This window comes from Micropterus salmoides, unplaced genomic scaffold (genome assembly GCF_014851395.1).
Source record: "Micropterus salmoides isolate LMB-PRFRI ecotype aquatic unplaced genomic scaffold, ASM1485139v1 Ms_hic_scaffold_7, whole genome shotgun sequence".
In the NCBI taxonomy this organism is placed as follows: domain Eukaryota; kingdom Metazoa; phylum Chordata; class Actinopteri; order Centrarchiformes; family Centrarchidae; genus Micropterus; species Micropterus salmoides.
In genome coordinates, this window is record NW_024044459.1 from 2,572,632 (window position 1) to 2,594,871 (window position 22,240).

Here is a 22,240-nt window from a genome sequence, read left to right on the forward strand (position 1 = left end):
GTTTCATGGCGAATCATCGACGCCACAGACACGCCCATTGACGAAAACTCGCAAATCGCACAACTTTTCATCGTCAATGCCTTTAGAAGGCACAGCAGAAATTTGACGTCGATCCGACTAAATCCCTAGGAGGAGTTCGTTAAAGTACGAAGTGTGTAAATCATCCAAAAATGGCCGTAAACTTTAAAATGGCCAACTTCCTGTTGACTTTAGGGTATGGGTTCTTGAGGCTTTTTTGTGCGTCTTGATATGATACATATATCAGAAAATACATATACAGAAAAATTTCGTACATGTAGGTTGAACGTGAACGAGGGGATAATTATTTTCCAATTTTCTAGGTGGCGTAATAAGTACTAGTAGTCTTTAAATAATGACTAGTGAGTTTTAAGGAATAAATGTTAAAACAGCTTGCCATAGTATTCATGTGTGTGACTGAAGTCCATATGCTGTTACTGATTGTTACTGCAGCCTTATGTGGCACTGTTGCCCAAGACAAATTTCGCTCATATAAAGTTTATTTAGATCTTGATGGTAGCTACAGCGCTACCTCTTACCTATCTATTCAGCATAGCAAATGTAAGAGTTGGGAAAGTGGAAAACAAGAACAACTGGATAAAGGCCTGTTCTGAACCTACACAACACATTTCAATTTCAAAAAAATATGTTTATTACCATGTCACCAACAGAATTGTAGTACAAAACAGTTCTGACATATATAATGGCTCAGATGCAGTTCACAGAGCAGACAGGAGCTTTGCTCCAACTTGGTATCATCTTTAGCAAGAAAACAACTACTTCCAACTACCACGTGGATCAACTGAAATTATCCAGTATTTTGTGGTAATCTTTCAACACCTTTGACCATTTGGATGGTCCACTGACAAGCCTGTGTGCATCATATATGTCCCATCAGAGGTGGACAAGACTAATATGAAGGATATGATGAGCCAATAAGAGCAAATTCATTGAGCCCTTGTTGACCGCTGAGTCTGACCACTGTCAGACAGTCAGCTTCAGGGGGCGCTCTGATTGTGAATACAGCAGGGGCAGCAGTGCAGCGAGTCGTGGATGAAGAGATCACACTCCACACAGAATGCACTGCAACATGATGGGCAGGTAAATATCTAGAAACACAAAGACAGAGAGGGAGAGCAGATAAAAATCAGATTATTTATACAGCACTTATCATAACTGTTTTACAAAGTGCTTTACATGGTTAAACACAAATTAAAAACATTTCAAGAAAGAGGCAAATTAAGTCAAGCAATTTCAAATTACATAAAGTTAAAAGAGATAAAACGTGCAACAGTGATACAGTTAAAATGGACATATAGGACAAGAGGACAATGGGAGGATGCACTAAAATTAATAAAAGGCTTTTTTGTAAAAGTATGTCTTGAGAAGTGATAACTAACTGTAAAAGCCCAGTCACCTTTAGTCTAGAGCCTGGACTTCGGAACAGCTAACAGAGCTCTGCCCGAGGACCTGAGGCCACACTCTGGCTCATAGGGGAGCTGCAATTCAGCAATGTAGCTGGGAGCAGAACCATGAAGTGCTTTTTTAAAGTGATCAATAAAATCTTAAAATCAATTCTAAAACTAACAAGTAACCAGTGGAGGCTAAAACAGGACTGAAGTGATCTTGTCTTGTAGTATTAGTTAAAAGTCGAGCGGCTGCGTTTTGTACTAGCTGAAGTCGTGAGATAGTTTTTTGGCTTAGCCCTGAATACAATAATCCAACCTAGATTAAATAAAAGCATGGATGACCATGCTATAGTTGGGGGACTAATCAGACAGACTTAAAAAAAAGAATCGTCAATATTGAAGCAGAGTGCAAGTTAACCTGACTTTTAGTCCTGTGGATGGGTCAAGCTCTAAAAATGTAAACGCTCCGCATAGCGCCTTTCTGGTCTTTTCGACCACTCAAAGCGCTTTTACACTACATCTGCATTCACACAGTGCTCAAACAGAAACTAGTTCCTGTACTCCAACTCAACACCATGTCTTTATTAAATCTTCCATGTCTAGTAAATACCTTCATCTTTCAAACTCCACTACACCTCTAGTTTGTAATGCAGGCCTCTTGCAGCTGGAAGGCTAGTGGTAATTGTGACAATAAAGTGTCCTGGTGGCCGAGATGTCAGGGCACATACCATGAACCGGTACGGTGGCCCAGTGAATAGAACTGTGGCCTCACAGCAAGAAGGTCACAGGTTTGAACCCCAGTCATCCCAGGCCTTTCTGTGTGGAGTTTGCGTGAGTTTCCTTTGCTACGGTTTCCCCCACCATCAAAAACATGTTAGGTTCTCAGTTCAGACCAATTGGTCCCGGGGTGCTGCACTGTGGCTGCCCACTGCTCCCTTAAGGGATGGGTTAAATGCAGAAAATGAATTTCACTATGTGTATGTGACAATAAAGTACCTTAAAAAACCCCAACAACATATATATATATATATATATATATATATATATATATATATATATATATATATATATATATATATATACACATACACACAGGGGTTGGACAATGAAACTCGATTTTAGTGTGGGAGGTTCATTAAATGACCACCAAAACTGTCCGTCAGGAGCTCCACAGGGTCAATATACACGGCCGGGCTGCTATAGCCAAACCTTTGGTCACTCGTGCCAATGCCAAACGTCGGTTTCAATGGTGCAAGGAGCGCAAATCTTGGGATGTGGACAATGTGAAACATGTATTGTTCTCTGATGAGTCCGCCTTCACTGTTTTCCCCACATCCGGGAGAGTTACGGTGTGGAGAAGCCCCAAAGAAGCGTACCACCCAGACTGTTGCATGCCCAGAGTGAAGCATGGGGGTGGATCAGTGATGGTTTGGGCTGCCATATCATGGCATTCCCTTGGCCCCATACTTGTGCTAGATGGGCGCGTCACTGCCAAGGACTACCGAACCATTCTGGAGGACCATGTGCATCCAATGGTTCAAACATTGTATCCTGAAGGAGGTGCCGTGTATCAGGATGACAATGCACCAATACACACAGCCAGACTGGTGAAAGATTGGTTTGATGAACATGAAAGTGAAGTTGAACATCTCCCATGGCCTGCACAGTCACCAGATCTAAATATTATTGAGCCACTTTGGGGTGTTTTGGAGGAGCGAGTCAGGAAACATTTTCCTCCACCAGCATCACGTCGTGACCTGGCCACTATCCTGCAAGAAGAATGGCTTAAAATCCCTCTGACCACTGTGCAGGACTTGTATATGTCATTCCCAAGACGAATTGACGCTGTATTGGCCGCAAAAGGAGGCCCTACACCATACTAATAAATTATTGTGGTCTAAAACCAGGTGTTTCAGTTTCATTGTCCAATCCCTGTATATACACACATCCTAAAAACTAATATGTGAATATACTGTCTTAATTGTTTTCATCAAATCACTTCTATCTACACCTAAGTCCACCCTGAGTACATGTACCTCTGGTTGGGAATCATAGATACACAAATACATCATCAGGTTTATTTTTTTACACACTGAATAGTACTTTCTGGGATGAGTAAACACTGTACTTCATGTGTAAAAAAAAGGGGGGGGGGGTCATTCTCTACCATCTACAAGGCCTCTACATATCCAGTAGGGTGTCTACAGTACATATACACAGCTACTGTACTTACACTTTTATCTTTCAACTCCCCTTGACAAGCTTGACAGAACCTAAAACAAAATCATAACAGGTTAGATACATGGTGGCACAGTATCTGTGTGTGTGTGTGTGTGTGTGTGTGTGTGTGTGTGTGTGTGTATCATACCAACCTGTCTCCTTGAAGCTCCTCCACAGCACTCTCTATAAAGTCTTGGAGCGGAAAGAGGTGGTGGAAGGATCTGGCAAGATGGGGGGCTGACACCAGAGTCAAACCTTGGAGACAGCACACCCGAAACACACCAGTCAAAGCTATGGTACTTATTGAAAAAGCAGCAAAAAGAAATGCAGTACTTTTTGTTGCAACAGGAAGAAAATGAACCCTTGTTTATTCTAATCTTACACTGACACACAAAAACCGAATCCACCCATCAGACATACCACAGATTTTACACTCCACGGGAAGCTCTGTGTACTTGGCGTGACACTGCGGACAAAAGTATCCTCCCAGAGACAGACCTGGGCCGCTGCCGCTGTCCAGATGACTAGGAGACAGTACAAAGAACATGTCTTCATTCTAGCACACAGACAGTGGCTGCCCACAGTCCCGCCCACAATATTTAAATCACACTGTCTTGTACTTACGCCATGCTGAACGAAGGCTTGGCATCTTGGAAAGTAATAGAGGCGATGGTGTGCTGAGGGAAACCTGAGCAAACACAGATTCAAATTAAGAAAATCTGAGACAGATATTCAGTAGATGCTTTTATAGTTTTAGTGATATTTTGATGAGGAGCAAGCAGGGCTGAGTAATAAAACAATAATGATTATTATTGCGATATATGTTTTCTCAATAACAATATAACAAATAATAATAAATATTTGATTCAATTCATTTGAATCACAAACAAATTAGCGCTTAATTTTCCTATTAAGATATTTATTTTGTTGAGGAAAACGGACTGAAAAAAGGATTTTACTTAATTTTACTCATGCATATTTGTTGAAAAAAGATTTTTATCAAGATTGTTTTGAATAATCTACCTAACCCCTAACCCTAACTCTTCACCTAACCCACATGCCTTTAAACTTAAAGAAATAATGATTTAACATTTATCCTGATAATTATCGATATGAAATGATCAAATGTTAATTTATTTTATCGTGATAACATTTTTGGCCATATTGCCCAGCCCTAGGAGCACTGGCCTTTATGAATGTATTTTATAGAAACAAAAATAAACATTTTATTGTTGCCTTCCCTGTCTAATTTCACATAGTTCTAGCGGTGCTCGGGGTAAAATTGGGAGGGATGTTCCAAGTGTTGCTCCAAACCTTAGTATTATTCAAAGATATTATTTCAAACTCAAGCCAACCCTCAACACAAGAAAAAAAACATAGGGTCTCCCCTTTCAGCATCACTGAAGTGTTGAGAAGTGTTCTCATGTTAAACTCAGATAAAACTGAAGTTATTGCTCTGGGGCCTAAGCACCTCCGTGACGCATTATCTAAAGATATAGTTTCCCTGGATGGCATCGCCTTGGCCTCCAGCACCACTGTGAGGAATCTTGGAGTTATCTTTGATCAGGACATGTCGTTTAAGTCTCACATTAAGCAAATTTCGAGGACCGCCTTTTTTCACCTACGTAATATTGCGAAAAAATCTGGAACATCCTGTCTAAAAATGATGCAGAAAAACTAGTCCATGCATTTGTTACTTCTAGGCTGGATTACTGCAATTCCTTATTATCAGGCTGCTCGAAAAAGTCCATTAAGACTCTTCAGCTGATCCAGAATGCTGCAGCACGTGTTCTGACAGGAACCAGGAAAAGAGATCACATTTCTCCTGTTTTAGCTTCTTTGCATTGGCTTCCAGTAAAATCCAGAATAGAATTTAAAATCATTCTTCTAACCTACAAAGCTCTTAATGGTCAGATACCATCTTATCTTAAAGAGCTCATAGTACCTTACTACCCCACCAGAGCACTGCGCTCCCAGAATGCAGGGTTACTTGTGGTTCCTAGAGTCTCCAAAAGTAGACTAGGAGCCAGAGCGTTCAGCTATCAAGCTCCTCTCCTGTGGAACCAGGTTCCAGTTTAGGTTCAGGAGGCAGACACCATTCCACATTTAAGAGTAGGCTTAAGACTTTCCTCTTTGATAAAGCTTATAGTTAGGGCTGGCTCAGGTGAGTCCTGAACCATCCCTTAGTTATGCTGCTATAGGCCTAGACTGCCGGGGGATTTCCCATGATGCACTGAGCTCCTCTCTCCTCTACTTTCTCTCCCTCTGTATGCAACCTCATCCCATTATTGCATGTTACTAACACAACTTCTCCCCTTTCTGGTAGTCTTGTGCTTTCTCGTCTCTCTCCTCTCTCCTATCACTTCCTGCAGGTTTTCTGGCTCTGGAGCTGTGGAGTCTGGATCTGTGGTTGCGGGTCACCTGCTGCCCCCGTGTTCCTGCTCGACACCCTCTGCTGCAACGACTATTGTTGCTAGTCTTATTGTTATTATTGTTATTATAATCATTAACATTACGATTGTTACCATTAACACTATTATAAATATCTGTACCATTTTTCATTTAGTCTATAGCAACATCACCTTCACTGTCTGTACCTCTGTGTGTATATTGTGTAGGCTGCCTCCCTCCCCTCTCTCTCTCCTTACATCTCTCTCTCTCTCTCTCTCTCTCTCTCTCTCTCTCTCTCCTTCACCCCCAACCGGTCGAGGCAGATGGCCGCCCACCCTGAGCCATGGTTCTGCTCGAGGTTTCTGCCTCTTAAAAGGAAGTTTTTCCTTGCCTCTGTCGCCTAGTGCTTGCTCTTGGTGGGAACTTTTGGGCTTCTGTAAATAGCATCATAGAGTACGGTCTAGACCTGCTCTTTTATGAGGGGGCGTGCCTTGCAGTGAATTTCTGAATGGTCGATTAGAGGTTACTGGACTTCAGTCAAGAATGTCGGCTATTTTTCTACGACTGCTCCTCTCTTTTCCACCGTTGTTTGCAAACGTTTTTGGAAACGGAACAGCTGATTACAGCAGGTAATAAAGCTCGTTAAAAATCACATTCCTCCGACAGTCAAGAGGAGGACACAGATGTGAGTGCCTGCCAACTGATCTGCAGCTCTTGTTGGCTGGAAATGTTTTAATAACCTTTCAAACTGACACGATTTTATATTTGTGTTTCTTTCTCTGTGCTGGAGTTCTTTTATTAACTTGATGGCTTTTGTCCAGTTTGTTATTAAATTTGTAACAAACTTTATTTTGTGTCTCTCCATTATACACAGAAAAGCTGTTTTTAATGGTCAAGCATAGCCTATAGTTTTTCATTATATTCCAAACAAATCTGATGTTCATTTATAAATATTGCTCATGGATAGTCGTTACTAAATAATGATGCCAGTCCATCGCTTTGTCCAGGCTTACATCAGCTGGTTAATTTGCCTTATCTTCGTACGTCTTTAGACAACGGTGGAAACGCACACAACAATGGGCTAAAGGAACCTTTTAGTTAATTAAACCGGGGACAAAAAAGTCTCGGGTAACTTCAAACAGCAGAGTTTCAGTTGATAGGAAAAACTTTGACTAAGGTCAGAAGTAAATAAACTGATGCCGTTCTACTTAACACATAGTACTATTAACTTTTCTCACTAAGATAAGTTGATTAAATAATTTTCGTAATTAAATTCAGTAATTTAATCAATGTGTCAATTTTGGAATTGAAAATGGTATCGAATATAAATATCAATATTGTATCGAAGTTGGAAATTCCACAATCATGACAACCTTAATCAATAATGTTAGTGTCAGATGTTCATGTTAAACGTGGTCAAAGATTCAAATAATGAGGTAAACATATTTAAAAGAAATCCCTGTGAGCCAGAACCTCAGATTTCCCCCTGTTCTGTACGCTCCAATTTCAACAGTTTTTTCTACTCTTGGCTCCGTATGATGTCATACATATGATGGTTTTCTATATATGGTCATCTGCGCACAGCCCCATCCTCCTGGCAACAGTTAGACTCAGTCTGTCTGTACCACTCAGCGCAGGACAATATGCCTGTCCTTTGAAGTTGAAGTTATTCAGTATGTTGCCAAGAAAGTGCTTTTTTGGTTGTAATGAAAAATTAAGTTTGTGTGGCTTTTCTAAAGAAGAAAGTGCAAAATAAGATTGGATGTGGACTAAATACTTTGAATCATGCAAAGCTACCATACAGGAGTCACAGAAATACAATATAGTACTGGAAATGCAGTATAATAGGTCTCCTTCAATGTTAAAAGGTCTGTGACGCAGCAGGATGCCAGTTTGTTAAGCCAACCTTACAGCCTAGTTTTATGTTTCCAGTTCATTTAGAAATTGCTGATCAGAGACAGAGATAGCGTTTGTTTACTGACCCATGCGTATTAAAGAGCATTCAGATGAGGAGCTGGCTGGAGGAGGTTTGACATGCAGCATCAGCAGCTCTTTGAAGTGACTCTCGTCCAGGATAACATGGTACAAGCCGCCCGTCTCCCTGGTCAACACTGTACACACACGGACCTCTGCTGACAGTCCAATCACCGACACCCTCACCTTCAGAGACTTCAGGGTCTGACAAAGGAGGAACACGATTATACAGTATTGTTTTAAGATTCCTTTGGTACATTAGTGGGAGAGAGAGTTCCATTTACACTGAGTTTAAATTAATCACCAGATGTTCAATCAGCCCAGGTGCTGAACTGCATTTTAAGCTAACAAGTGGACAGTGCTGATTGTGCACCCTGAGCTACAGTGTGACTTCACCTTGATCAGCTCGTAGATGTTGGCTGGATCACATGTGGTGAGGCTGCTGAGGATGATCAGGATCTCCCGGCTCGTATGTCCAGGCATGTGCCTTCATACAAAGACAGGCACCAGCTGAGTTTAGCACTATTACAGAAACCAACCAAAAATATAACACACTGCAGGACCTACTTGAGGGTCAGTATGGCCAGGTTAAGAGAGTTGTACAGGGATGGCTCTCCTACACACACAGTGTCCACTGCTTTCTTCAGAGCATCAGTGTGCTTCTTTGGATTTCCTGGCCGTGAAACAGAACAACACATAACACCACATTATTAAAGCTGCATGGGGTAACTTCACAGACTGGAGGCTGTAGCTCACAGCCAATGGTAAGTGAAGGTTGACAGATGACAGAGGAACACTCAAGCCTGAAGCTTTCTCTGAACAGGGATGGAGTCCAACATTAGCAGTTTATGTGATCCTCACCTGCCAGGTCAGTCAGCTTCTCAGCCCTTTTATTCTTTGTGGTGATAATGCCCACCTGACAAAAACATGTCATTAGGTCACAGAACATAAATTTTCTCATGCAGTGAAAAACAAATCTATAACTGATAACGTCGACTTGCTTCACTCTGCTGATGCAACACCGGCAGCACTGTGACATTAATAAAGTGAACCCCCCTCTTGCGCTGTGAGTCGCAACCATTTTGTGAGATATACATAGCTGGTAAAGATTTGCAATATAACCATCTAAAAAATGAAGTGCAGCCTTGCTGTTTAGAAAGGTGAGCTGCACTTTATCAGAGGTGCTTTAGTTAACATATGTGTGGATTTGTGGTGAGATTACTACCCATCACAAGTGTTTTCAGTTTGTTTCGCTTTCCTGTCTGAAGGGTATACTACCATATCAGCAGGACTATAAAGTAATGCACAACAGAGTATAGGTCAGGTAGAATTAAAAAAATATTATGAATTAAATGATGACGTTAGTCTTTTAATATTATGCAGGCATTAGGACCAAGTGTAGTGGCCTTCAAATCCTGTGTCCTTACAACATGACTGAGGAGACCTACACTTACTACTTGTATCTTTATACAAGAATATAACTATACTATATACTATAATATTTTCCAATGAACTCACCAAAACCTACCATGTTTAAACAAATGTAAAGTCTCAATGGGCTTCAGTGTAAAACATGCACCAAACTCAGAATTGTATAAACATACCTGACTGATGGGGTTTTGGTCAAAATATTCCTCGACAAAAGCTTCCATCAGCTGAAGAGGTAAGGAGAAAAGAGAGAGTGCTTTACAGCTGATTATACCGTATGTCTTCTGGTGTACCATGTGATGGCTCTGCTACACAGTTTACCTTTAGAGTAGAGGTGAGGCGATTTGGTTTCAAGTCCTGGTCTTCCATACTTCTTGAACAGTCAATCACCACATAGAGGTGACGCATCTAGAGCATAGGACAACCTCTTTTTTGGAAATGACACATTTTAAACAAACAAACAAAATAGCAAAATACATTAAGCCCTGTGTGGTTATTATGGTTATGCTATCACTGGGAGTCCAAAAGGGTCTCTGGAACAAGTGCTGATACCAAAATCATCCCTGTGCACTGCATTTCAAACAGACCAGTTTAACACTGAACAGCTGAGGCTCTTAGCTAATAAATGTAAATAATGGGCATTCCTTACATCATAATGGCCCCCTCACTTGTTTTTGCCAAGAAGAGTCATTACAAGCGACCTACTGCTGTGCTATTCATGACTTGTACATATATTACTATTTCTAATTAAAAACAAGAGATAAATGATGATATGTGTCAGAAGAATTCCTATCCGCAATGTTTACCAAAATGGTATTAAAAAAGTAGAATGGGGTATTTTGGTCTTTAAAAATATGTAAAAGTAATGCTGTGTAGCAACTGCCATCATGTTAATGTGAGACCTTCGAGACCTTGGAGTTTAGAAGCACACAGATACTGAGGTACAAGGTTCTGTAGGAGGTAGGTGCGACTGACTCACCATTCCAAGCCTTACTTGTCCATGGCTCTCTATCACCCTATGATGTAAACAAGACGGCAGATTAGTCATCAGAAGATGGTTCCTCTGGCTTTGCAAGACTCCACCGTGCCTGACTCAAAACAACCAATCAGAGCCAGGAGGACTCTCTAAGGCAGTGTCAATCACTGCTTGTGCACACACGATCACCAGCCAATCAGGACTGGCATAATGAAATAAACGGGCAGGCACATCCCATAGTGAGACATTGAAACGAATGCTATGAATGAGAACATTTTATTATAATTTTTTCTAATGTTTAGTATGTCAACAATGTAGTATGTACAAGGTATATGAAATGTGAGAAATGGTTGATGAAATGTGAGTCTGTCTTAGGGGAGATATTGAATGGGATTTCTTCAGGATGGTGATGTGAAGTAAACAAATGTGACACTGAACTAGACATTAGGAAGCAGATGCCATGCCATGCCAGTGAACTAAACTATTGAGCTTGGTGAAAGGTCAAAGTTCAGAGAAATGTAACTCCAGTGTTTCCCCTATATTGAGTGTGTGCCGATATCTGACTATTAAAAAGAGAAACAGAGAGTCTGATCCTTCCCTCATGTCTTGAGTGATGCATAGTTTGCCCACAGAGGGCGCACGGAGAGTAGCTCCTGTTAGCTCTCACACTCAGTGTTCCCAGTGAGTTAGTCATTTGTCATGTCAATTACATAACTTAAATAATAATAAAAATAGCCCTCATTACTTCTCCTCTTACCATACTACACTTCCTAACTCTCCCACTTTTCACTTTCCTCTCCAGGCTCACAGCAGTGTGTTTAATGTTATGGTACTGATAGGCGAGTGGTTGTAGATTTATTTCTGAAACAGTTCTAGCGAATGGTTCTCTTATTTCTCTCTAATTCATTGCTTCTATTCTTAAACATAACTTACAGCAGTTGACGCTGCCCGTTGCTAAATTAGCCACAAAGCTGGCTAATGCCATGCTTATCAGTAGAGGAGCGCTAACTTTAATGAAGGGTTAAACTATATTGCTTAACGTAATTCTAAATATATCTGCAAGCCGTTTGTCTTACAGTCGGTACGTCGGAAATGAGATATATTATTATATTATATTATATTATATTATATTTCAGGTAATAACTATTTATAGTTTATGTAAGTTATGTGTTATGAAATAAATATATATAATTTTTTTGCCTATTCAGAGGAGCCCATTAATATTATAGAAGTGACATGAAATTTGACATATGATATTATTATTAGTATTATTATTAGTAGTAGTATTTTAGTCTTTTTAATAGTTTCTGTTTCGCTGGCCACCACAATATTTAATTTAATGTTCATTAGTAATGGTTCTCCATAATTTGTAACAAATCAGATATTTGTAAGGTTTTCTGTAGTTTAACACATTTTGTTGTACTTTTGTTCAAATTACCATTTATAACAACAAAAAAGTTACTCTTTATACTGCATTATGTCATGGTATCTTGGTATGGTCTCAACATAACAAATATTACGGATAATTTATGTCATGCGAGGGAAAAAAAGAATATCGACCAATATATCAGCATATCGGATTTAAAAATCCTCAAATATCAAAATCGGCATCGGACGAGCTCTAAAATGAATAGTCTAGGTTATAACGTGTACGTTAATAAATGCTGCAGCTTCTCAAAACAAGCAAATTAGGACTGCAATCTAATCACCTTTTAAGTTAATGAGGTGACATTTCTTTTGGACTTTAACAAATGAAATGCTAATGTTAATCATACTGAAGGAAGTGAATGAATATGCTGATTTTTACACATTGCCTATTTCTTGTATACATTTCTACAGCTACATTTCACAAGCTATAAATTAAGACACAAAAGGAAAACATCAATAATCCTCCTCCAATCTATAATGATTCTCAGGTCAAATTAACAGGGTTTCTCACGCTGCAGCTAGGCTTGTCTTTAAGCTTTTTGGGTGCTGTTTGTTGCTCTAGCTTTTCCAACTTGTTGTACACAGATATGGTAATAATAATGGTCCAAAATCATATGAAAATGCATATATTTATTGCAAAACCTAAAAATTCAAAGTTCAAGCCTCGCACAGACCATCCTTACCATAATACCAGCTGGCCTGAACACGGTTTCAAACCACACACACCTATACACACACACACCTTTTCCTTTTGGACTGGAACAAGATCTCCTCCACCGTGGCTTTGAGTGAGCCAGATTCGTCCTCCTTCAGCACCTCCCTGTAGGAGAATACATTAGTTCCACAATGTTGCATCAAATGACAACACAGACCTCAACCTGCCAATCTCCATTTAACGCTCTTACCATGTCCTCTCGTAGCCCCCTTCCCAGCGCTTGGCTCTCTCTGGTTCTTCGTCCATAATGTCTACCGGACAGAATTAAACAAATGCTAATAGACAAAGACCTGGGAAACAACAGCTTTGCATTAATACATAGAGTAAGTCAACTCCAAACTCCACTTATGGCGGAGTAATAGCAAGGAGTAACGTGTGGGCTGCTTAACAATCATCGTTAAAAGACAGGTTACAAAATAGGCAGTAAAGACTAACTAGAAACACACTGTTTAGTTGTAAGCAGCGGCGTTTTTAGGATCATGAAACATTGGGGGTTTAGACCAGACTATATCCAACGAAGGTTAAAATCAAGGGCAACTGGACTTGGTTGAAGATACTGGAAGACGTTTCGTCCCTCATCCAAAGGACTTCTTCAGTTCTGACTGACTGGCAGGGAAACTCAGCTATTGTGACAACAGTGGTCACAGCAACAAGGAACACCAACGAACCAGCGGTATCGATGACCCGGGATAACGACCCCACTGAGGTTAAATAGCTGAGTTTCCCTGCCAGTCAGTCAGAACTGAAGAAGTCCTTTGGATGAGGGACGAAACGTCTTCCAGTTGCCCTTGATTTTAACCTTCGTTGGATAACTATGACCTCGATGACTGAGAATCTTCATAGACATCGACCAGACTATAAAACTTCATATCTTCACATAATAATTGACCCCCCCCCCCAACCCCCAAAGTTAAGTCTGTAAAGCAGTAAAGCAACAGTAAACATGCTCTACTTATACGGCACAAACAAAACACAAAACTCACAACAACACTTTTTACTGTCTCATTTTGATCTTGCTAAATTACAATGTCATGTGTCTAATTCTAATAATATAACAACAAAACTGCGACAGTATGAACAGGGGGGTCTGGGGGTACTCACCCAGAAAATTGTGAGTGTTAAACACTTAATTTCCTGCATTCTGGTGTTTTTCACCAATTTCTGCCTTTTCTGCATCAATTTATTGTGGAAATTATTTATGTAAAGGGACACACAAAATTCAAGTAGCAGGTGGGTGAATCTTTGTGAGCCGGTTTCACTGGTTGCTTTTAAATGACTTGAAGGCTGGCAATTCTGCCTTCAGATGTTATGACTACTCATTTGATCGTGCTTGTTGCTGAATTGTGGCGAATATTTAAGAACATTTTGATATTTTATGATGTTGTATCGGACTATTTATTCCCATCTTAAATGTGCAGTTGTACTACTGCCTGCCTTGGCCAGGACACCCTTTGTAAAAAGAGTTTTTATGGTTTAATAAAACAATTTAAAGTCTAAAACTGTAACAGAATATAATGCAGAACAGCTCTCAGCTTTCAGATGTTTCTCCTGAAGATAAACTTTTGATATCATCACTGCTGAATCAACACACACGCAGGCGTGACTGATTGAGGTAACCTCTTTAAATGTGCATCCGTGTGGAAGGGATCCAAACCACAGATTCTGCAACCCACTGCACCACTACTATCCATGGTACTGTGGGGATTTAAATGTTTTGTTGTTCAGGATCACAGCCCATATGTGTTCACATGAGGAAAGGTCAAGATAGGCTATCAGAGTAAAGATGTCTAGGCAACTTGATGAGTTCATTTTTTTAAGTATAAGTTTAAATATTTCTGCAAATGCAGTGAAGAAGCTGATTATCTGTAATTTAGTTATCTCTACAATTCTATTTCTACAATTATTTTTCTTTTTAAATCTCCATGAAGGTGTCAAGATCACTTAAAAATATCACTTTTGCCGCCCAGCGAACTTTTGTTACCTGTGCCTTTTATTATGGAGATGTAGCCAACCAAACCACTTGTTTTGCAGTAGCACAGGCTGCCAATACAATCTGATTATTCCTGAAGCATCGAAATAATCTTCACAACGCAAGTAATTATTGTGGCAGTAACAGGAGAGCAGCTCATTTTGAAGCAGGGTAAACCTACATACAGAGGAAGCTGTGCATCATGTGTAAAGCCCAAAAGGGCTATTTTATCTACCATTTTCTCTCTCTCTCTCTGTGCACCTCAAAAATAAATAACAGCTGGTTGCTTCTGAGTGAAAGACTAGTTTCACCGGAGACATTCTGTTTATGGACTCACCGTCGGACATCGCTATAAGACAAATAGTAACCAATGTGTATAAAAGAAACAGGCTGATGTCCAAAGCGATGCTCTGTTCAACAACAGGACACTTTTAATATATCTCAATCAATGCAGTGATCGTCTGACATAGATGTTACAGTGTGTAGGCTAGTCAACAAAGACACAAACCGGACATTCATTTAAATACAGCCACCTGCTGGTAGAAAGGCGAAACAGATCTATTACTATGAAAACCACATTAAATATGAATTTAAAATTAAATATAATGCTAACAGTAACAACTCTGCACACACAATAATTACCTAGGTGAAGCTACCAACTGTATTGCACCAAACAATATGTACATTAAACATGACTCTTGCTGTTTACATGAAGAAATGCACATTATTATATATTGCATAATAAACTACTGTTGCTAACATATTTCTCTCGGTCCAGGTTTATTGATTTGAATCAACGGCAGATGCCGTGGCATCTCACGGTAGATCAGTGGCGACCTAACGTACACAATCAGCGGCAGATGCCGTGGCATTGTAACGTTAGATTGCAACCACAATCTGTGGCATGTCGGTTTCACCAGAAATATCACATAAACGGCGAACTACGGTGCTGTGGCATATCAGGAAAAATCGGTGGCATTCTAGATTGCCACCGGAAATGCCACAGATAACGGAGGCAGATGCCACGGCATCTCAAGCTGCCACCGGAAATGCCACTGGTAGCTGCTGATCCCACTATTTCAGCTAGCTGTCTCTCCGTTTTTATAGGCTTGTGTTATGCTATCAAACTTCGTATTATTCATTGCACTCAATTGAGAATTTCTACACAAGACGAGCATTTAGTTTCACTCGTAAAGCAAACATTTATTTCGCGATAGTCTGGTGATGTTATAACTGACCACGTAGTCGATCACTTTGCCATCCATGTTACTGCTTAGAAGCTAGATGAGAGGGGGTTGTAGCCAATTATGTGGTCTGGTCGCCACACCGACCACTGGTCTCTGTCACACAGACCACTGGTCGCTACCACTAGGGCGCTAAAGATACTGGTCGCTGCCACACAGACCACCGGTTCGCTGCCACACAGACCACTGGTCGCTACCACTAGGGCGCTAAAGATACTGGTCGCTGCCACACAGACCACTGGTTCGCTGCCACACAGACCACTGGTCGCTACCACTAGGGGCGCTAAAGATACTGGTCGCTGCCACACAGACCACCGGTTCGCTGCAACACAGACCACTGGTCGCTACCACTAGGGCGCTAAAGATACTGGTCGCTGCCACACAGACCACCGGTTCGCTGCCACACAGACCACTGGTCGCTACCACTAGGGCGCTAAAGATACTGGTCGCTGCCACACCGACCACTGGTCTCTGTCACACAGACCACTGGTCGCTACCACTAGGGGCGCTAAAGATACTGGTCGCTGCCACACAGACCACTGGTCGCTACCACTAGGGGCGCTAAAGATACTGGTCGCTACCACACAGACCACTGGTCGCTACCACTAGGGACGCTAAAGATACTAGTCGCTGCCACACCGACCACTGGTCGCTGCCACACAGACCACCGGTTCGCTGCCACACAGACCACTGGTCGCTACCACTAGGGGCGTTAAAGATACTGGTCGTTGCCACACCGACCACTGGTCGCTATCACAGTCTCTAAGGGAAGGCTTCTTTCTGTTCCTTGTTAAACAAACTGTGGCTGTGCACATTAAAAAAGGTCATTTTCAAGTTTTTATACGGTCTATGGTTCCAAATTAGACCTAAAGTGACCTTACATCATTTAAATTATCTCAACTGGCAGATGATACAATTTTTTTTTGTCTAATTAGACTCTGAATTGACTGCTGCTTATTTAGCATTATTGACTTTTTGATGCATCCTCCAATTAGTACAGCGCTACATATGATAATATGCTTGCTACTGTGTGCCGGCGGCCATCAGTGCGTAAAATAATAACACTTAATTAAAGCTGCAAGCAGCGTTGGGCGGGCCCTCGCACTTGTAGCGCGTCCGGCCGAGTTGCATATTCTTGAGCTCTGCCGGTGCGGCTATGAATTTGCAACGCGGTTCTGACGCCGCATGAAGGTGTTATATGTCACTTCCTGTGTCCCCTATGTGGAGCTACATAGCACTTGCCGCTATGAATATAAATCGGTATTGGTGTGTAGATGTCTGCGGGGTGGGACAGTTACCAAGCACGTAAAGTTTGTTTCAGATGTGAGCATGTACACTGAACAATAATGTACCCAAACAATAAAATAAATTCCTTTTATATTTCCCTGCCTTGTTGTTTATGTGTACATACAGAGGAAGAATGTGAGAACAGCACACATTTCATCGTTACTGTGTGTTAGTGCATGGGAGAACAGTGGATACTTTTAATACAGCCCACACCCCTAATACTGTGTAACTATAACAAGTAGAGAACAGAAGAAAAAGATGTTCTTTCTTTACAACTGTCTGCATAGCTTATTCATATTGTGTAATGAATGAAAATAAATAGGCCTACTAGGCTCCTCTCCACTTTGACATTTGAGATTAGCTTGTTTGATCCACCTTCATACACATGTGACATTACTGCCTTTAGAAGGCACAGCACAAATTTGAAGTCGGTCGGACTAAATCCCTAGGAGGAGTTCGTTAAAGTACGAAGAAAAAAAATAATATAATCTTAGCAAATTCAATAGGGACCTCACACGGTCGTGCTCGGGCCCTAAAAATCTTAGCAAATTCAATAGGGACCTCACACGGTCGTGCTTGGGCCCTAATAATCTTAGCAAATTCAATAGGGACCTCACACGGTCGTGCTCGGACCCTAAAAAAAATAATCTTAGCAAATTCAATAGCGACCTCACACGGTCATGCTCGGGCCCTAAATATTATACCTATCATAAAGGGCGAAATTGCGTCTCTCCTTGAGGAATAGCAATTCCTCAAAAACTAATAGCAAGTAGTGGACTGCTGTGTGTGTGTGTTTGTGCGTGTGGGCATGAGGTTCCACACTGCTGCCACACTGGTCGGTGTGACGTCGCTGCCGCTAAAGACGGTAGTCGCTGCCACACTGGTCGGTGTGACGTCACTGCCACTTTGGGCGCTAAAGACAGTGGTCGCTGCCACACTGGTCAGTGTGACGTCGCTGCCATTTTGGGCACTAAAGACAGTGGTCGCTGCCACACTGGTCGGTGTGACGTCGCTGCCACTAGGGGCGCTAAAGACAGTGGTCGTTGCTACACCGACCACTGGTTGCAGTTGGTTATATCTACTGTAATATGTCTTTATCATAATTCTTTGTTAATATATTATCAATTATGCCTACTCTTATTGTTGCACTATATATTGCAGTTTGTGTGGTTATACCTACAGTAATAGCCTACATCTATCTATCTTTAGTCCTTGCCTATAACAAGGCCTGTGTTATCACCTGTGAATGAAACTGTGTACAACTTTCTAGATCACAATACTTTGTAAAATATACTATATTGTATCTTATTGATGCACTGCAGGCCTACAGTATATTGCAGTTTGTGTGGTTGTAGCCAATCTACAGTAGGCTACATCTATCTAGATCACAGTACTTTGATAAATATAGCCTATAATATTATCGATTATGCCTATTTTCTTACTGTTGCACTGTATATTGCAGTTTGTGTGGTTAACCTGCAGTAATAAATCTCTCTATCTTTGTTTCTTGCCTTCAAGAAGAAGGCCAGTGTTCTCACAGAAGGAAAGTGTGGTGACCACTTGTTGGTTGAATCCAAGCTAGACTGATTTTAACAATAAGAATATAGTTAATCAAAAATTAGTAGGCTGTATTTAACAAAGTTTTATGATCTAGATATATTTGTTACTGTAGATAGGCTATAACCACACAAACCGCAATATATAGTGCAACAATAAGAGTAGGCATAATCAATAACATAGTATATTTAACAAAGAATTATGATAAAGATGTATTACAGTAGATATAACCAACTGCAACCAGTGTTCAGTGTGGCAGCGACCACTATCTTCAGCGCCCCTAGTGGCAGCGACCACACCGACCAGTGTGGTAGCGACCACTGTCTTTAGCGCCCCTAGTGGCAGCGACCACACCGACCACTGCAGCGAGGAGTGGTCTGTGTGGCAGCAACCCAAGACTGTGGAGCCTCGTCTCATGCCCTCTCTCGCCAAATTAAAAGATTAAGTCTGGTTTGCGATGTATTCTTCATACTTTGGTGTTTTTGAATTGAATAACGGCAATCATGCGAATAAAAAACTATCTATTCATTTCCAGGCCATTTTATCAACTTAGTTAGCCATCTTTCCCTAAATAATGACATTTCTTCCTCCAAATGAAATTAAATAAGATCTTATCTAATTCTTTGTATATTTCAGTAGGCATTTCCAGTGATAAGGATACATATATATGGATATTCCCTCAGTTTTAGATAGTAGAACTCTACCATTCAGTGAAAGATGCCTCATCCACCACATGTTGAACCTTTTTCATTATTTGTTTAATCATAGGGCTGAAGTTTAGGTTATTGCAGAGTTTTTCATTCTTATCACACCCAAGTATGTATCACAGGGATATCATTAACTTCTGATAGTTCACATTCATTAAGTGGTAGCCTAATAAACAGATTTGTTCAAGTTCATTCTTAAGCCTGATGCAGTAGAAAATTCTAATTGCTTTGATCCATTCCTCTCTATTAGACAAAAAAATTGTATCATCTGCCAGTTGAGATAATTTAAATGATCTAAGGTCACTTTAGGTCTAATTTGGAACCATAGACTGTATAACAACTTGAAACTGACTTTTTTTAATGTGTACAGCCACAGTTTGTGTAACAAGGAACACAAAGGAGCCTTCCCTTAGAGACTGTGATAGCGACCAGTGGTTGGTGTGGCAGCCTGGCAGCAAGGCAGCGACCAGTGGTCGGTGTGGCAGCGACCAGTATCTTTAGCGCCCCTAGTGGTTGGTTTGGCAGCGACCAGTATCTTTAGCGCCGCTAGTGGTCGGTTTGGCAGCCTGGCAGCAAGGCAGCGACCAATATCTTTAGCGCCCCAAGTGGCAGCGACCAGTGGTCGGTGTGGCAGCGACCAGTATCTTTAGCGCCCCTAGTGGTAGCGGCCAGTGGTCGGTGTGACAGAGACCAGTATCTTTAGCGCCCCTAGTGGTAGTGACCAGTGGTCTGTGTGGCAGCGACCAGTATCTTTAGCGCCCCTAGTGGTAGTGACCAGTGGTCGGTGTGGCAGCGACCAGTATCTTTAGCGCCCCTAGTGGTAGTGACCAGTGGTCTGTGTGGCAGCGACCAGTATCTTTAGCGCCCCTAGTGGTGGCGACCAGTGGTCTGTGTGGCAGCGACCAGTATCTTTAGCGCCCCTAGTGGTAGCGACCAGTGGTCTGTGTGACAGAGACCAGTGGTCTGTGTGGCAGCGACCAGTATCTTTAGCGCCCCTAGTGGTAGCGACCAGTGGTCTGTGTGACAGAGACCAGTGGTCTGTGTGGCAGCGACCAGACCACATAATTGGCTACAACCCCTGCTGAGCTAGATTCAGACAGACTGTCACCTTTTTCAAGTAAGCTGCTCCTACATACGCCATCGATACTGTATCAACATCACGGTAATCAGTTTAACACTTTGCTCGCCTTAACGTTACATCTCCTTGACTCGAAATGTACATTAAACTGAATGCAGCATTGTAAACAATATTTTGTCCTTGTAATCCATGTTTCCATTGCATGGCCTTTGGATATTGCTGGAAATTGTCCCCTTACTTAAAGGGTAAATTATTATCATAACAGTTTAATAATGCATTGCATTTAAACAGAACTTTTCATACACAAAAGCGATAACAGTAGCCTACTGGTCCTACCAGACTGGACATGCAGTCTGCCAAAATATGTTTCACCCTCCATAATGCTCAGATGATGGCCTACTGTCAAGTATTTAATTTTGTGTATTCTTCACGTCATGACTAATAACAGGGGTGAATATGGAGACGTCTCTATTTTCCTAGCAAAAGTTTTAGTGGCAGGGGAAACACTTTCTGTGGGGGATAAGTACCTTGGCAAGATACCTGCTTGTGAAAGAGCGACGCAGGCTGCTTTCCAACACGGTCATCAGTGCCATGGTGTGCGCTCACTAGATTTCAGTTGTATTAGTAGAACAATAAAGCCTTAAACTGATTTGCTAAATGTTTGCATCCGCACAGCTCTGTGACTGACAAGCGCCCGACCAGCGCTTTACTGCGTAACTGCGCGCGCACAGCCTGGATAACAGCTCATTTCGGTTAATGACGCAAAATGCAGATTACAGACTGGTGAAGTTATGAAGGCATGAATGGAAAATGTAGCGAAATTAAGAGTAGGCCTACATTAGATGTACCCACCCCTGCTACAGACATCATCGCTGCTGCCTTCAGCTAGAAGTAACAGCAGCACAAAAGGAAAGTCTGTAATATTGAGGCACTTTGCTGCACCGGCCTCCAGCAACTTTTTTTTCTCCGCTAATTTGCGGGAGAATAAATAATAATCTCTCTAGCTCACTCCCGCGACTTAACATTAGTTAAGCGAGTTAGTTAAGTTAAATTTTCGGCCTTTTGTTGTTTGTTTTTTTAAAATCCTTCTGAGATCCGGGGCTATAGCCCCGAATGCCCAGGGCTAACGACGCTGCTGGTTGTAAGCATAAGGAATGGAGTTATTTGCTGAAAGTACAGATGTAAACATTATGTCGTTATTTGAGCCGGCTACTGTATATCGCAATTACGTTACACCAATGACTCACAAAGTGGAGTGAATGGAGTTTGGCACGACCCTGTGTCAAACCATAACACCTTATCGGATATTCTACAATAGCGTTATAAACAAAAGCGAGTCCTAAGAATTACTTGCTGACATAATCAGCAGCATTACGTTATCTTCCGTTACCTCTTGATATTTCAAATTAAACCTTGCAGTTTGATATGGATCGGTAACGTTAACTTAATTTCTTTGCCACAAGTGACCAACTTTTAATACAGCTAGCTAGCTAGCTAGCCTGTTAACGAGCGTTAAGTTACAGCAATTCAAGGTACTATAGTGATAAGCATCATAACTCATCTAGTTAACATCTTATGTGGTGACACTACTTACTTTCTCACTACGCCAGTCGTGCCAACAATACCGGGAGCGCCATTTGTCTATGGCAGTCAGCTGGTGCAACGGAGTTTTATTTCCGGGATGAATCATGCTCTTCAGAGAAAAGCATCCGCTCAGTTTGCTGTCAGTGATTACATTAACATCTTCCAGGCTACTGCAGTTAACAACAGCATGACAGGTCTTATTTTCAGCTTTCAGTGGAACCTATGTTAAGATGTTATTTCAAATAGTTTAAAATA

At 41.3% G+C, this 22,240-nt stretch overlaps 1 protein-coding gene across 3 annotated transcripts; it reads right to left on the reverse strand.

Moving 5' to 3' along the window:
- Nucleotides 1-646: 646 nt before the first annotated feature.
- On the reverse strand, nucleotides 647-22,112 carry gtf2h2 (general transcription factor IIH, polypeptide 2). Of its 3 annotated transcripts, none has more exons than XR_005442489.1 (15): nucleotides 12,750-12,805; nucleotides 12,587-12,664; nucleotides 10,420-10,456; nucleotides 9,762-9,848; nucleotides 9,617-9,667; nucleotides 8,874-8,928; nucleotides 8,580-8,685; nucleotides 8,409-8,499; nucleotides 8,021-8,216; nucleotides 4,272-4,335; nucleotides 4,068-4,171; nucleotides 3,800-3,902; nucleotides 3,661-3,700; nucleotides 2,156-2,362; nucleotides 647-1,127 (listed from the first exon to the last, which is right to left on the reverse strand). XR_005442489.1 is itself a non-coding variant. In XM_038703761.1 (15 exons), the coding sequence occupies exons 2-15, from the start codon at nucleotides 12,803-12,805 to the stop codon at nucleotides 1,017-1,019; spliced, it is 1,179 nt and encodes a 392-aa protein (XP_038559689.1). In that variant the 5' UTR covers nucleotides 12,806-12,849; nucleotides 21,996-22,112; the 3' UTR covers nucleotides 647-1,016. The 3 variants fall into 3 exon arrangements, 2 of the variants coding, with proteins under 2 accessions (XP_038559689.1, XP_038559690.1); XM_038703761.1 differs by lacking the exon at nucleotides 2,156-2,362 and adding an exon at nucleotides 21,996-22,112 and having other exon boundaries at nucleotides 12,750-12,849; XM_038703762.1 differs by lacking the exon at nucleotides 2,156-2,362 and adding an exon at nucleotides 21,996-22,107 and having other exon boundaries at nucleotides 12,750-12,810.
- Between the last annotated feature and the right edge of the window lie 128 nt (nucleotides 22,113-22,240).